Source organism: Scyliorhinus canicula, chromosome 8, assembly GCF_902713615.1.
Source record: "Scyliorhinus canicula chromosome 8, sScyCan1.1, whole genome shotgun sequence".
In the NCBI taxonomy this organism is placed as follows: domain Eukaryota; kingdom Metazoa; phylum Chordata; class Chondrichthyes; order Carcharhiniformes; family Scyliorhinidae; genus Scyliorhinus; species Scyliorhinus canicula.
The window spans coordinates 21,385,533-21,402,240 of record NC_052153.1 but is presented as its reverse complement, the minus strand read 5'-3'; the positions used below and the strand labels follow the sequence as shown (position 1 = coordinate 21,402,240).

The window sequence follows — 16,708 nt, the reverse complement described above, 5'->3', positions numbered from 1 at the left end:
TGCTTCTGTGCTTTTAGTTCTTTCCACATTTTCCACACACTATTGAAGAGTACTGGATTTTCGTGAAAAAAGGATATCAGCATGTAGTTAGTTGCACTTCTATTCTCCCTTCAGCTCAAAATTGTGTCCTACAGTATAAACTGCTGATGGTGTGGCAAGCGATGCGGGGCATCTAAGGCCTTAGATAATGACAGGACTGTGGTGTATCTCTAAGTATGAACAATGGAGAAGGATATTAGGTCATATTGGGGACACAATAAATGGAAAGATTTGATTGAGAGGAAAAAGAACAATGGAAAAGTAAGAAAATAACATAAATCTTAAGTACTTCTTGTAAGACGGAGACTCTGCAGTTTGTTATTCCCTTTCTGGCCCAGAGAGGTTCAATAGCACTCTAAGAAGATGCATTTTTTTGTTAGATACTTGTACTGTTAAGTAGTCTGTGGTGAGTTTAATTGGCAATTAATGCACCAGTGCAGTAACATCATGAAACTCCATATATGTTGAGGGTGAACTCATATTTTTTGCAAGGCAAAAGTTGTCCAGCAACGTCTCGCCCAGTATCCCTAGCTATTATTTACTAGACCTGTGTTTTTCAAACTTTTTTGCCCGGGACCCATTTTGTATCAACTGGTCATTCTTGGGGACCCACACCAGCCGAGCATCGTGACCTATGCCAGCCGATCTTCGCAACCCACCATTTTCACTTACCTTTAATGTGACAAGTGAGCCTGCTTGGTCCTCATGATCTTACTTACTTTGTTATTCAATATTCTATTTCTGATAATGACTTCAGCTGATCTTATTGCATCTGTTCAGAAAAATAGAGGTTTGTCCTGGAACTCGCCATGTTTAGCCTTCACATGTCTTTGAAGTTTTGAGTCTTTTAAACTTTCATTTGCCAATGCTTCCCTGCATATATCACACACGAACTTTGAATCCTGATTTGCAGTGGCACAATGAATTAACCCATACCTCAAGTAATCATTCTGCTGCTTTGTTCTTGTTTTCAGCTTCTTTATGGGTTGTTCACCAGAGGCCCTAGAGCTAACGCCAGCGCCGCTGGCAGCTGCAAAATGGAGGAATTTCTCAGGTCCAGAACACATGATATCAGAGTTTGGGGCACGTGACCTCTCCGCCGCCTCTTCTGAGGGATGACTCTTGTTTGCTGAAAATAACTGGCCCTGTCCAGTGTGCTGACGTCAGGAGGAGGCGATCCACCCCACTGACCTTGCACACTGCTTGATCCGGCACGCATACGTGGTATGGCCGGCAATCACAAAATTGGGCGTTCTCCCCGCGATCGGGAACACCGCGACCTATCCCACATGACCCTCCTGAAACCTGCCTGTGACCCACCTGTAGGTCGCAGCCCTGAGTTTGGAAACCCCTGTGAGAGACAATTTACACAATAACAGATGCCAATAAACTCCCCGTTATTTTGGTAGGACAATCCAATCTGGATCATTAATTGATCACATATAAGCTTTCTGTTGCATATGGAGTCCCATTCCTGTTTCTTTTCTTTTCCTCAGTTGCAAGTAGTAAGTACTTAAGAGGTTCCTTTCCTCCGATAATTCCTCTGCCTCAAACTTTGACCAGTGGTCTGACACGATGGATAAAACCTCAGCTTCATTATAGGACTAGGTATCTCTAGACCCATTATCAAATCTTTATTTTACTTAATCCAGTATTATTGCATCCAACTTAACTGTAGTATACCAAATGGTGAACCTCTCCAGAAAATATCTTGCAAGGCTGACCTTTTATAAAGGAAAATAAATCTATTCTCTAAGTCAGTAGTACAGACACTCATTCTTAGAGCAGGATAATCAAGCTTTCACGTTCATGGGCTATGTAGATGTGCATTATGAAACCTCAGGATAGGTGTAAAGTTGAAATCAAAATTTCAGCAACATTCACTTAAAGTTAAATTGTTTATTTTAGCAAATGCTGGTGTTCCGATTAGGACTTATTCAACAGTGCATAATACACCCATAACATTCAAAAACTGCAGGCCAACAAATGAATTGAAGCGGAATTCTGATCAAAGATCAGAATGTCCTGCCCTGGGATACTTTCCCAATGGTCACAGGTTGAACACCCTTGGCCTGCTCTTGATGGCCAGATAAGGGAGTAAATGAAGCAGCAGAAACAAATCCACGTCAACGGACAAAGTCTGGAATTTTGTACTCTGTGTACCTCAGTTGCATTAATCAAGGATCTTTTGAGACTAATACAATACATTTTCTACATCAAAGAAGTATGTGCCTGCTTCTCAGCACTTGTCAAAGACTTCAAATACTGTATAAATTACAAACCACATGCAAGTATTAAATGCAACCTGGTAAATTGTGTGACATATATTATACCAGTTGAAGCACTTGTTTTCACAATATATACTCTTTAGTTTTCTCCTCTCTTCGCACACATACAAGATCAAAATTTTTGAAAGCTGGGATCAAATACTCATTTCTTATTATCAATAAAAATTACAAACAAAATAGTAATTTGTTAGTCTAGAACTTGAATATTGCCAAGAGACACATGTTGCCGAAGCTTTTCATCTTGCACTTGTCAGGAAAATACAAGAATGCTAAACTTCAAATGATCACACTTTATACTACATGAGAAGATGGTACTGATTGGTTGGCAAATTGACTCTGATTTGCCGAGGTGAGGCATTGCTGTGGATAAAGCAATAAGAGAACTATCGGCTCCCCAGGTTCCTGAATTATTCAAATAGGCGCAAGGCTTGAACATATCCTTTTGTTTGCAAGCAACAGGTCCCTGCATATGAATAAATGTTACTTCTAGCAAAAGTAAATGAGCCACGTTTATGAGCTCAACTAATTATCTATTGCACTTTGAGTCATTCAGCAAGTGCTGCCCAATCGCAGAATCACATCTAACAATAGGTTTTTGGTTTTGCAAGCGCAGACCGGTTGAGTGCGGTCTGTACTTTTATCTATTACAACCAACTGAAGGAATGTGCCGTTTGATTTGAATTGACATCTTGAGCAAGACCAGTGCTAACAGTTCCTTTTCTATCCATCATGGATCGATTGTATGTCTACAACAAGAATAGATCCATGGACTGACCTGAGAAGGTTTGTCTACTTGAATGCGATTGAACACAGGATTTTCTTGACCTGGTGCATGAGGAAGATTATGGCAAATTGCGCACACTGCATACTCAGATTAAAGCTCCTCTAAACACTGCTAAGCACAAGAATTGCCCAAAGTCTCAAATCTACTTTTACTGAATAGAACTCTTCCAGGTCGTGCATAAATCAGAGTCGTGTTGTAATTCTAACTGCTGTATACCTATGGAGACAAACGCATGGGTTCGAGTGGATGTATGCAAGTTGTAGCCATGAATCAGACTGAACGTAGCTGTGGGATGCATATGTTAAGAGAGGTTTGGTTTTTATTCCGATCACTTCTCTGCTCTTTTCCAAAAACTTTAAGATTTTTCTATGTTAATTTCATTTCCTTTTGAATAACTAGATTAAGGGACAACCATTTATTGTGAAGCATTCTATATTATAATAATACCGTGGCAAATTCATCTCCCAAGCTTGTTTCCCTTGTTGATATTTGCGGACTAATAGAAATAATACAAACGATATGCTGGCTGGCTGTGAATTGCAACCCAATAAATCATGCTTTTAACTCCAGTATCTGGAAATGATTTATTGAAAACATTTCATATTTGTGACACGACGTGAGGCAATATATGCGCCTTGACTGTTAGTTTTATTTTCAGCATTCATTTTATTTTCAGCATTCATTTGCGAGAGACAGCATCTATATAATATAAAATATTAACAGAAAATGCTGGAAATACTCAGCCGGCCTGGCAACATCTGTGGAAAGATAAACAGAGTTTTGAGCCCGTATGGTATTCGGGGATGCTACTAGACCTGAGTTTTTCTGGTATTTTCTGTATGTATTCCAGATTTCCAACATCCATCGTATTTTTCTTTTATTAAGATGTATAATTTATCAAGGGAAATGCTGCAATTCCTTACACAGCACATGTCTCTGGTATAGAATGCCCGTGAAATAGATGTGTTAGTTGGTAAACGTAACTTCTCATTAAGTTCATAAGAACAATTTTTGCTTTGACATGTAAACTTCAAATTAATTGATGCTTAATATTCTGAAGAGCTCTAGTCACTTCAATGTGTTTGTCTCATGCATGTTCCCAGCAAAGAAACCAGATTCTGAAAAGGCGGACGAGAAGAAGAAGAAGTTGATTTCACCACCATTGCCTACCGCACCACAGTTTCAGGTGGGTTTACTAACAAATTAACAATATTTTAGGAAGCAACTTGGGTGAACTTCAAAACATGAAATTAATAATGTCAGAAACTGTAGTTGTAGTAATTAGGATGAATAATTATGTAGATTTAATGCAGCTTTGTTCAAAAGAACAAAGTTGTGCTCCTATACAAATTGTTAATTCATTATTATGTTGGGCAACATTATCTAATATTTGGCATTATGCACGAATTGCTTTCACGTTGTTGTTGGATTTACTTTAAGCATTGCCTACCATCCGTACCTATTTGTTTTTCCAGTATGTTGCATGTGCCATCACCTCAAGCAGCTAGGGTACCGTACTAGAGTGCATGGTTGGATATAGACTGTGTTTACTTCTAGTTAGGGTTAGGGTTCGGGACCCATTTGGTCTTGATTTCATGTGTTATAAATGGAGTTTGGTATACCATGTCTTAAAGCCTGTAGTCTCTTAGGGACTTGAATCTAGAATTCTGCAAGTTGACGAATTGTCACATCATTTAACTTCTTCTTTGGGAAATGGTCAACGTTATTGTCTCAATGTGAAAATTCATGAAATTAGTTCCTATCACTCGTCTCCTTTTAAGACACAAAAACAGGGATGTCTTAGAACCATTTGAAATTTATCGTGAAGTCTTCAGAAAGCTCGCCTTTATTATTTTTAACTGCATGTCATGAAAAGGCCAGGATGCTGGGCAAAGTAAAAAAAATGGTGTTTAAGTAGAGGGCAAGCGCTGTGTGAGGGGTTTGACAAAAACTAATTTTACTCGTGTTTGTCATCTAAGAAAAGAAAGCATAAACTATTTCCTCTTTGAATCTAGTTTACTTTTGGTGGAAAGTGCTGATTTGTGCCAGTGTTATTGTAAAAGCAATGGCTCTTTGCACACCATGCCAACCACCGCCATCCCAGCCCAAATTTCAAGAATGTTTGTGGAAGGGATGAAATGTTTGCACAACCCTTTGGGCTAACCAAATGAAGGTATTCGGTGTTGTTGGTTGGAATCCTCAGTTACAGGGAGTCACAAAATAGTGTTAGTCAGACAGTACTACCTTTTCTCCTTCATTTTTACTTTTAACGCTTACGATTTATGCTACCAATGTCTTTAATAGGAGCTGGGATTTTGGAGTGGCCAGAGAGCCAATCTGGAGCTACTCAATGGCAGAAGCTCTCACATTGTCCAAGCTATGTACTTAGAAACAGCTAATGCTGATTTATGTTTTGTTTGGCAGTTTTGGATCAAATCCAGTATTGTGATTTACCTGATTAAATCAGTGACCAGTTAATCTGTACAGATTAGGAAGATACTTCCCTCAAGCCCCAATTGATACATGGTGAGACGGTGGCCTAGAGGTAATGTTACTTGACCAGAAAGCCAAGCTAATGTACGGGTTCAGATCCCACAGCGGCAGCTGATGGGATTTAAATCACATTAATAAAAATTGAAAGTTGCTCTCAGGAATGGAGGCCATTAAACTGTCATTGATTATAATTTTAAAAAATCTAGTTCGCTAACGTGCTTTAGGGAAATAAAAATGCTGGTCTGGCCTAGCCTACACATAACTGCAGACACACCGCAATGTGCCGTCTCTTCACTACTCTCCGCTCAAGGGCAATTTGAGATGGGCAACAAATGCGGGCATTGCCAGCAATGCCGACATCCCAATTTTAAAAAACTGGATCTCAGCCAGAGGTATGTTTTAGCAGTTGAGGGGAAATTGACCATGGTTCCTCCTCTTGATACTCAAAACCTGCTGGAAAAAAGGTATTTGTAGCTTTCTGGCAAACATGTTCTGATTCAATTAAATTGTTTGTCAGCGCTCACAACGTGGAAGTTGAAATCTTCTCACGTCTGTTAAACGCCGGGTACTCATCAATGATGGTGGAAACCCTCTCACAGAATCTCTTGTCCGCCAACGACGTCTCCAACCTCCACTAGGAAGGCTGAACGTAGAATCCATATTTTTAGCCTTCCAAAAGTGGACAGGAAAGCTTGGCAGGTGGACAGCCCGAGTGCGGTGTATCCATGCCACCTTGTAAAGATGTAAACTTCAGTTCATGGGTATGTGGATGTGCTTGTTGAAAATGCTTTTCTCGTCAACACGAGATTGTGTTGAGAGCCTGCATTCAAGCAGCACGATGCTGAAAAGGTGATAGCCCATTCTTTTCTATTACATAACTCGCACCTTACTGAGTTCTAAGTGCATCTAATTTCCCCCTCTTTGTCAATTTGTTCCTCTTCTCAGCATATTCTTACTATGATTTCTTACTTGGATACAGTTCCTTGGGAGGGGTGACTGGCTGCCTCTACATCCCTCACCATAGCAGGCATTCATGTAATGAGCTTTTTTGTGATGAGCCTTGGTCGGCTATATGAGCATTAACAGTAACTAGTGGTCCTGTCCTCATTAGCTATCCAGATATGTAGCACTGACTATCGTTTGAACCTAGGATCACTAAAGACCGTTTCAATGCCGCTTTTCCTCCTAATTAAGAAGATTGGCTAGCTCAGCAAAGGCTCTGACGCAACCCGTGACTTTCTTGATATGAGCAATAATTTGCTGCTTTAATCAGCTTAGCAGTCTGAGGACGCAATGACTTGTATTGGTTTTTAAAAATTAGTTTCATTTTCTCAATGTATGTAATTCAGTGTTGCTTACTAATTTTAGCTGTTCAGCGTGGACAAGTGTTCACACACATGCTTTCTTTAACCTTTCTGTGAACGCACAATTACTTTACACAGTTGCATATGTTTTCTTATTGTGATCTCAATATTTTCAAATGACACATTGGTTTTGGTTATTTCTGGCAAGAAAAAGTTATGGAATGTAAGGAATTAGTTTGTCTAAAATTGTAAGATGCCATATGCTGTAAAGTACTTTTTGTAAAGTTTGTTCTTTGTACATCCTGAGGGTGGCATGAGAGCTCTCAAATCAATATTTTTCTCTTTCGCTGTATAGCTCATTTGCACTAGTCTTGATGAACTCAGGGAACTCATTGCCAAAATGGAAGGAGAGCTGAAAGAACTGGAAAATAACAAGAAGAAATCTGTAAGTAGCTGATCTCTTTGCTCTGGATCAAAATTTGAAAATCAAAATATGCTCCAATGAATTGTACTTCCTGCATTTCATCATCTTTTGGATGTTGCTGATTCAGAATGGCTGGTGCACTTTACCTTGTAAGTCACAAATTCCAAAATTAATTTGTATGAAATGTTTTTCAATCTAGTTTGGAAGTTTGAGTATTTTAAAACTTATGTTTGTGTGGACCTTGAGTTTTTCCTATATAGAAGGGAACTACATAATTGCATATCTAAAACATGGCAATGTAAACTGTTGCCAGATTACTTATTCTGCATTTAACATCCACCATTTTATATTGGGACATTAAATGAAAACTCTAGTTCTGTGCAAACCTCTTTTGAGACTATCGAAATTGCATGAAGTGTACGTTGCACACAATTTAAGGATTTCATCTGTTTTCTTCAGTTTTGACCCTGTCCCCATGTTTCTAGATCCCTGCTAATGTTGCTTTTGTTGCTTGCCTTGCAATGATTTTAGAATCAAAATTGACCCTTGTGATATAATTTGTAAAAGTTGGTACCAACACAATGCTCCTTAAATTGATCTCCTGGTATCCTGGATGACCACATCTACAGGAAGTGTCGCCGGCAGCAGAACGTTAAACTCCGGATTTTGGAACTCGAGCAGCGGCTGGAATCACTACAGTGCATTCGTAAGGCTGAGAGCTACCTGGATATCATGTTCAGAGAAGTGGTTACACCGCAGCCTAGGAGCCTGGAGCTGAAATGGGTGACCACCAGGCAGTCCAAGAAAACTAAGCAGGTGGTGCAGGAGTCCCCTGGGGTGCTGCTCACCAATTTGTTGTCTGTGTGGGCATTGGTTCCTCGGAGGAGTGCAATTAGAGTTTGGTTTGTAGCATCACAGGTGGCTCTGCTGTACAGGAGAAGAAAGAGCTAGGGGCTGGTTTAGCTCACTGCGCTAAATCGCTGGCTTTTCAAGCAGGCCACCAGCACTGTTCGATTCCCGTACCAGCCTCCCCGGACAGGCGCTGGAATGTGGCGACTAGGGGTTTTTTACAGTAATTTCATTGAAGTCTACTCGTGACAATAAGCGATTTTCATTTTTCAAAGAGGAGGGAAAGAGCAGTAGCAATAGGGGATTTTGTTAGTTATGGAAACAGGCAGCCGTTTCTGTGGCCATAGATGTGGCTTCAGGTTGGTCTGTTGCCTCCTTGGTGCCAGAGTCAAAAATGTTACTGAGTGGTTATGGGACATTCTTCTGGGGGAAGGTGATCAGCCAGAGGCCGTGGTCCACTTTGGTATCAATGACTTGGGTAGGAAGGCGGTGAGGTACTGCAAGCAGACTTTAGGGAACTAGGAAGGAGATTTAAAAATGGGACCTCTAAAGCAGTAATCTCAGGATTACTCCTAGCCCCACGTGCAAGCGAGTATAGAAACAGGAGAATTGAGTGATTTTAAACACGTGGGGGAAAGCTGGTGTATGAGGGAGGGCATCAGAATACTGAGGCGTTGGGACCGGTTCTGGGGAAGGTGGGGATCTGTACAAGCCGGAGGAACAACACCTGCACAGGACAAATATATTCAGAGATTTAAACTGGTGGTGGGGGTGGGGGGGGGGGGGGATGAGGGCAAGTTTAAAGCAGAGAACATGCTCTGAAGCAGGTTTTAATAAGTGTGCAGCACAGGAATTTGACAGTGTTCAAAGGTATGTATGTAAATGCGAGGAACATAGTAACCAAATCTCATGAGGGCCCAGATATATACATGGCAGCATGATATTATCGCTATAATGGAAATTTGACTTAAGGAGGGACAAAAATGGCTGCCCAATATCCCTGGATATAGTTTTTAGGCAGGATAGGGAGGGGGATAAAAATGTTGGGGGTGTAGAATTATTGATTAAAGAATCAATTACAGCTGTGAGGAGCGATGATGAGTGAAGCATCAAATGATGCCCTGTTGAGCTCAGAAATAAAAAAAAAGGCAGGCAGCCACATTGCTAGCACTGTACAATAGACCCACAAATAGTGGAAGGGAGAAGAGCAAATATGTAGGCCGAGTTCTGAGAGTAAAGACAATAGGGCAGTAACCATTGGGGACTTCAACTAGCCTAATATTAATTGGGATGTGAACAGTGTGAAGGGCACAGAGCGCAAAATTCTTGAATTGCATTCAAGAGAACTTTTTTTAGCCAGCCCAACTAAAGTGGGTGCAATTGTAGATTTAGTCTTGGGGATGGAAACTGGGCAAGTGGATGAAGTAGCAGTGGGGAACCATTTTGGCGAGATTGACCATAACATAGTTAGATTTAGCATCGTTGTGGAAAAGAACAAAGATAGAACAGGAGTAAAAGTTTGAAATTTGGGGAAGACTTTTTTTACAAAGCTGAGAAATGAGCTGGCAAGAGTGGACTGGATAGAGCTGTTGGAAGAAAAAACAGTGCCAGTGCAGTGAGAGACATCTAAATGTGAAATTATAAGGGCACAGTATAAACATGGTCCAACAAAAAAAAAAGGCGGTACTGCCAAATCTAGAGCCCCCTGGTTATCCATAAGCATACAGGGCAAGATAAAGTAGAAAAAAAAGCTTAGAAAGTCTAGACAACTAGAGAAAGGGCAGGCATGAAGTAAAAATAGAAATTAGGGAAGCAAAGTAAGGATACCAAAAATGTTGGCAGGTAAAATAAAAGAAAATCTTAAGATGTTTTATCAATACATTCAGAGCAAGGGAATAATTAAGGAAAAGGTAGGGCCTATCGGAGATGTACATGGTAACTTGTGGGCTGACTCAGAAGATGTGGGCAGGATTCTCAATGAATACTTTGTTGATGTCTTCACTAAGGAGAGGGATGATTCAGATATTCTAGTTAAAGAGGAGGAGTGTGAACTATTAGGTACATTAAGCAGAATGAAAGAGGCGGGACTGGCATCTTTGAAGGTGGATAAATAACCAGGTCCCGATGGATTGTATCCCAGGATGATGAGGTATGGAGGAAGTGACGGATGTTCTGAGGGAAACTTTCCAGTCCTCACGAGATACAGGTGAGGTACCAGAGGATTGGAGGTCTGCAAGCATTGTACCATTATTTAAAATGGGTACGGGGGATAAACCAGAGGCCAGTCAGTCTGACTTCAGTGGTGGACAAATTATTGAAAACAATTCTGAGACTCAGGATAAATTAGTGTCGTATTCAATATTTTCCCCGCTTCTTGACTGTGATAGAGAAATTCAAACAGCATTCATTAGGTAAGCAAAACTGAACTTTATTTACGAATTAGAACTGACTGCTAGCAGTAAATGGCTGAGACTTGAATTCGGAAGGCAGTCAGTACAAACTGCTGAGTCCGTCCCAAGTCTGCGATATTACAGAAGAATAAGGCGATTTTTATACATTATAGGATCAAGATAAAATGAATACAACTTGGTCAGGAATTTAATCGAAAGTAAAACATAAGTAATAATCGTTACAATGGCGTCACCTTGCTGACCTTTAGGGGAATGGAGTTTCATATCATTATCTTGTCTTTGTTTTAAGAAAGAGACAAATTTGTTTACGAACAGGAAGAGACAGCTTTTCAGCTTGGTATTTATTGAGACTGCTTCTAGGTTCATGACGAACAAGCCTTATCTTAGAATTTCAGAGTCACCCAATTATCAGGTCATGTTGACCTCGGCTGTATCTGTGTATTTTGTATCTGTGTCTTAGGTTAAATTCAGTTGTACCAAGAAGACTTGACTAGTTTTCCCATCATGCCATTATTTGCTTCACACAATACCACACTAGCACTTGGAAAGACGTGGATTGATCAGAGATAGTCAGTATGGTTTTGTTAGGGAAAGGTCATGTCTCACTAAATAGAATTTTTTGAGGAAGTAACAACAAGGAGGATTAATGAGGATAGTACAGTGGACATTGTTCGCATGGAATTCAGTAAAGCATTTGACATGATCTCACATGGCTGACTGGTCATAAAAGTAAGATCTCATGGGTTACAGGGACAGGTGGCAGGTTAGATGCAAAATTGGCTGAGTGACAGGAAACAAAGGATAATGGTCGATGGGTGTTTTTGTGAATGGAAAGCAGTTTCCAGTGGTGTTACACAGGGCTCGATATTGAAGCCCTTGCTGGTTGTTGTATATATTAATGAGACTTGTATATGGATGACATGATTTGCAGATGACACAAAAATTGGCTGTGCAGTTGATAGTGAAGAGGATAGCTGTTACCTCCAGAATTATACCAGAGAGTGACAAGAGAAGTGGTAAATGGAATTCAATCCGGAAAAATATGTGATAATGTATTTGGGATTGGCAAACAAGCTAGGGAATATTTAAGAATTGGGGGATATTGGGAAGGGTTGAGGAAGTGAGAGACTTTGGAATGCATTTTCTTGAAAGTGGCAGGACAGGTGGACAAGGTGGTCAACAAAGCATATTGAATGTTTTCTTTTATTGGGAAAGATATTGAATACAAAAGCTTGGATGTAATGATGGAACTGTATAAAATGCTGGTTAGGCCACAGCTGGAACTTTGTGTACAGTTCTGGTCACCACATCACAAGAAAGACAAAATTGCTCTGGAGAGAATGCAGAGGAGATTTACAAGAATTTTGCCAGGAATTGAAAATTGCAGTTATGAGGAGAGATTAGATAGGTTAGGGTTGTTTTCCTTATAACAAAGGAGGCTAAGGTTAGACCTAATTGAGAAAATTATGATGGACCAGACAAGATGGAGAGGAAAGAATTGTTTCCCCTGACTGAGGGATCAATTATCAGGGGCTATGGATTTAATGTGATTGGTAGAAGGATTAGAGGGGGCATGAGGAAATATTTATCACCGAGAGTGATGGGTGTCTTGAACTAACTGCTCAGTTTGGCGGTTGAGGCTAAATCGGCTCCATTTTCTCTGTTCAACTTCTCCATATAAATTAAGTAATTTAGCCATAGTAAATCTCCTGATGAATTACTAATACATTATTTAGCTTCCATCTGAACTAAGACGATCACGGGCGTTTAAGATTTAACCACTGTTTTTCGATTCGAAGAAAAAATGCCAGATGAGCAATACGGCATGGTGGCACAGTGTTTGTACTGCTGCCTGGGACCCGGGTTCGATTCCGACCTCGGGCGACTATCAATGTGGAGTTTTCACATTCTCCCCGTGTCTGTGTGGGTTTCCTCCAGGTGCTCTGATTTCCTCCCACAGTCCAAAGACGTGCAGATTAGGTGGATTGACCATGCTAAATTGCCCCCGAGGGTGATTTTACAGGGGAGGGATTGGGCCTAGGTGTTGGGTGATCTTTTGAAGTGTTGCTGCAGACTTGATGAGCCAAATGGCCTCTTTCTGCACTGTAGGGATTCTATGTAAGGAAACCTGAACTTTTAAAACAAAATTCATTGTGACTTAATACAAGGGATTAATACTGGGCAAAGCTTGTAGATTGTGAACTGAGCATTAAGAGCAAAACTGACTCGATTTTCCAGGACCGCCTGACTTAAGGTCTGGTACCAGACCAGATATTGGATTTAGATTGAATTTGTATCAATATGTACTTCAAGCTAGCCACTGTAACTGTGCTGCAAATGCACACTAACAGCTTTGTTTTTTCAGTTCTGTCTAAAATGACTCTTGCAATCAACTATTTCACCTGTTTCCATATGTTTTGGGCGTGCCCAGCGTTGGGGGAGTTTTGGAAAGGGGTAGCAAGGACGGTGTCGAGGGTGGTGGGATCCAGGGTCGAGCCAGGCTGGGGACTCGCAATTTTTGGGGTTGCAGTGGAGCCGGGAGTGCAGGAGGCGATAGAGGCCGGTGTTCTGGCCTTTCCGTCCCTAGTAGCCCAGCGGAGGATCTTGCTCCAATGGAAGGATGCGAGGCCCCCAAGCGTGGAGGCCTGGATCAATGATATGGCGGGGTTCATTAAATTGGAGAGGGTGAAAGGGTGAGGGGGGGGGGGGGGGGGGGGTTGGATTGGGGGGAGGGAGAACTGTGTACATGGGTCTGGGGGATGTGGCGGGTGCTATCTCTTTCCCTTTTGTTGTTTGGGTGCTCTTTTGTTTTTTTTCTCTTTTTCCTTTTGTTTGAAGTTGCTCTTGAAGTTGGGGGGGTATTGTTCTTGGGGTGTTACCGCGGTTGTTTGTTAATAGAGTTAAGATGTTTATATTTTGTAAAAATTTCAATAAAATTATTTTAAAAAAAAACTATTTCACTATTTCACCTGTTTAATAGCTGGGTTATTTGTGCTTTTATATGCTGCAACATAAAATGCATATGACTTTTACAGATGCACGAGTCAGTTATTAAACCTATGTTGACCTATAACAACATTGGCCTCTGGATCTCGAGGCATGCAACTCGGGGGAATTAAAGGCTAGGAGAAAGACAAAACATTGACAATCTCATCAAAACTGTGGGGAATTTAGGTGGCGCGGTGGTTAGTCTGCTGTCTCACTGCGCAGAGGACGCGGGTTCGATCCCGGCCCCTAGTCACTGTCCGTGTGGAGTTTGCACGTTCTCGTGTTTGAATGGGTCTTACACCCGCAACCCAAAAATATGTGCAGGGTCGGTGGATTGGCCATGCTAAATTGCCCCTTAATTGGAAAAAAATTTAATTGGATACTCTAAATTGAAAAAGAAAAGAACGGTGGGGAATTAATTGGTTTGCATGCTTTCCTTTCACTTTGAGGATCTAGATGTAAATCTAGTCTACACTGATGAGTTAGAAGTTTCTTCGACCATAAGGTTTCTACATGAGATTATTTTGGTAACCTCAGATCATATCGTAATACTTCTTGGCACAAAGCCAACACTAGTTTGATAGTGAAATGATAATCTTGCTGAAAGGTCACACACATATGCCTGGTGTCAGAAGGAAAACGGCCGTGCTGTGTTCTGGCAAAGGCTGTTCACAATTTGGAGTTGAGGTGCACAATTGGAGGCTGACTCTGAAGCCAATTGTATTATACTCTTAACGTTGGAATATTTGATTCCCGGGCGCACCAAGTGAGGAAGAATGAACCATCCCCTAATCAGAAAAAGTACCCAGGAAAAGTTAGCTATAATACAAAAAAAATTTGATTGAAACAATTACCCCTTGATTTGAGATTTTATTTATGTGAAGTTTGTTTTTCTTTTAATCTTAAGGTGCCAACACCATACATAGTTCTCAGCTTAGTAAGCCAGAAGGCCAATGTCAGTTTGATTATTCTTTTTGCTTTGGGGGACAAAAAGTTGACTGGTCGAGTCTGAATAGAATGTTGCATTATAACATTCGTACTGTACATTTTTATCATAATATAAAAAGCTTTTTTCTTTTTTATTTACAGGAGAAATGGTTTTTCAGACGGCAAGCTTTAAAAGATTTACATGGTACCCTCGGACGACTGTTAAATGAACTGTTGCCATGGGAACAAAAACTAATCAAGGCTTTTCAGAGAAATCGGTAATTTTTGCACTAGCGGGCCTCTTTGTCCGCCTGTCCTCTCCCTTGCGAACCCTTTTAGTACAGTTAATAGTGTTGTGGAACAGTTTTGTAGTACTTCATTAATGTGTCCAAGTAGCTGAACTTTGCTGCATCGAAACAGATTATTTCTCCCTCAAAGTATCTTGCTCCATGAAGTACCTTGGATAATCTTGTCCGTACTGCTTAATGTTCTTTTTCAACCAATTGTTTTGTTTTGTTTTGTTCTGAAATAATATACAGCCTCTGCTTGAATAACATTTGACATGTGTTAATTTCATATTCTTGGGAAAAGCTTTTTTTTCCCTCTAACCTGTCCTTTAATTCCTCTTGCGATCATCTTAAATCTGGACAGCATACCCCTTCATTGCTGGTCTTGTGCCATCATCATGCATTGTGCATCATCAATAACCTTCCTTCCATCATAAGGTCAGAAGTAGGGATGTTCGCTGATGTTTGCACAATGTTCACCATTCGTGACTCCAAATACTGAAGCAGCCCGTGTCCAAATGTAGCAAGACTGGGATAATATCCAGGCTTGAGCTGACAAGTGGCAAGTAACAGACACACCAAGCAAGTGGCAGGCAATGACCATATGCAACAAGCGAGAATCTAACCATCACCTCTTGACATTCAATGGCATCACCATACCTGAATCCCCCACTATTAGCATCCTGGGGGGGGGGGGGGGGGGTACCAATGAGCAGTACTCAACTCGACTAGCCATATAAATACTTTGACTACAAGAGCAGGCCAGAGGCTCGGAAACCTGCGGCAAGGAACTCTCCTCTTGACTCTCCAAAACCTGTCCAAAATCTGCAAGTCAGGAATGTAATGAAACATTGTCCTCTTGCCGGGATGAATACAGCTCCAACAACATTTGAGAAGCTTGATGCTATCCAGGACAAAGCAGCCCACTTGATTGGCATTTATTCCACAACATTCACTCCCTCCACCACTGATGCACAGTAGCAGCTGTGTGTGCCATCTACAAGATGCACTGCAGGAACTCACCAAGGCTCTTCAGACAGCACCTTCCAAATCTATGGCTTCTACCATCTAGAAGGACAAGAACAGCACCACCTGGAAGTTCCAGACCACTCACCAATCCTCACTTGAAAGTAAATCACTGTTCCTTCATTGTCGCTGGGTCAAAATCCTAGTCCTCCATTCCTTACAACACTGTGGGTGTACCTACATGCACCACATGGACTGCAGTGGTTCATCCCCCCCCCCCCCCCCCCCCCCCCCCCCCCCCCCCCCCCCCCCCCCCCCCCCCCCCCCCCCAAACAACACAACCCAAAAGATGTGCAGGCTAGGTGGATTGGCCACATAAATTGCTCCTTAATTGGAAAAAATGAATTGGATACTCTGAATTAAAAAAAAAAAAAATACTGGCCTAGCCAGTGACACCCAAGTCCCATGAAAAAATTTAAACAAAAGTGTTTACCGTGAATGCTCATGATGTTGCCGGATATACGTTGCATCCTTCACAAGGGATAATTCACCCCTCACTTTTCTCTCGCGTCCACACTGAGCCCACATCCCTTGAATGAATTGAAAGATAAACAGTTACAGAAGGACTGTATGGGATTCCTTTTCTGACCAGATGTTTTTCTAACTCTCTTTTGCACTCAATAACTTGCCTTTTATATAGCATCTTTAATGTAACAATAAAAATGTCTTGAGGTAGCCCACTGGAGTACTATAAAACAAAATTTGACATTGAGCTTTGAAGCAACACTAGGGCTAATCGTCAAAGTCTTACTCAAAGACTAACTTTAAAGAGGCTCTTAAAGGGGGAAGAATGGTGGAGAAGTTTAGAGAATTCTAGAGCTTGGGGCCCGTGCAGCTAAACCCCTTCGCAACCCCGCCTCGAATGGAGTGATTACATTTGGAATGCTT

The 16,708-nt window shown here is 41.2% G+C and overlaps 1 protein-coding gene across 2 annotated transcripts in view; it reads left to right on the top strand.

The window, feature by feature from the left end:
• The window catches only part of LOC119970154 (uncharacterized protein KIAA2026), a 110,188-nt gene that overhangs the window by 72,961 nt on the left and 20,519 nt on the right, over positions 1-16,708 (top strand). For both annotated transcript variants that reach the window (XM_038804254.1, XM_038804253.1), the window contains exons 4-6: positions 4,215-4,297; positions 7,264-7,353; positions 14,670-14,785. In XM_038804254.1, the coding sequence (XP_038660182.1) occupies positions 4,215-4,297; positions 7,264-7,353; positions 14,670-14,785 (289 nt within the window). The remainder of the gene's footprint in view (positions 1-4,214; positions 4,298-7,263; positions 7,354-14,669; positions 14,786-16,708) is intronic.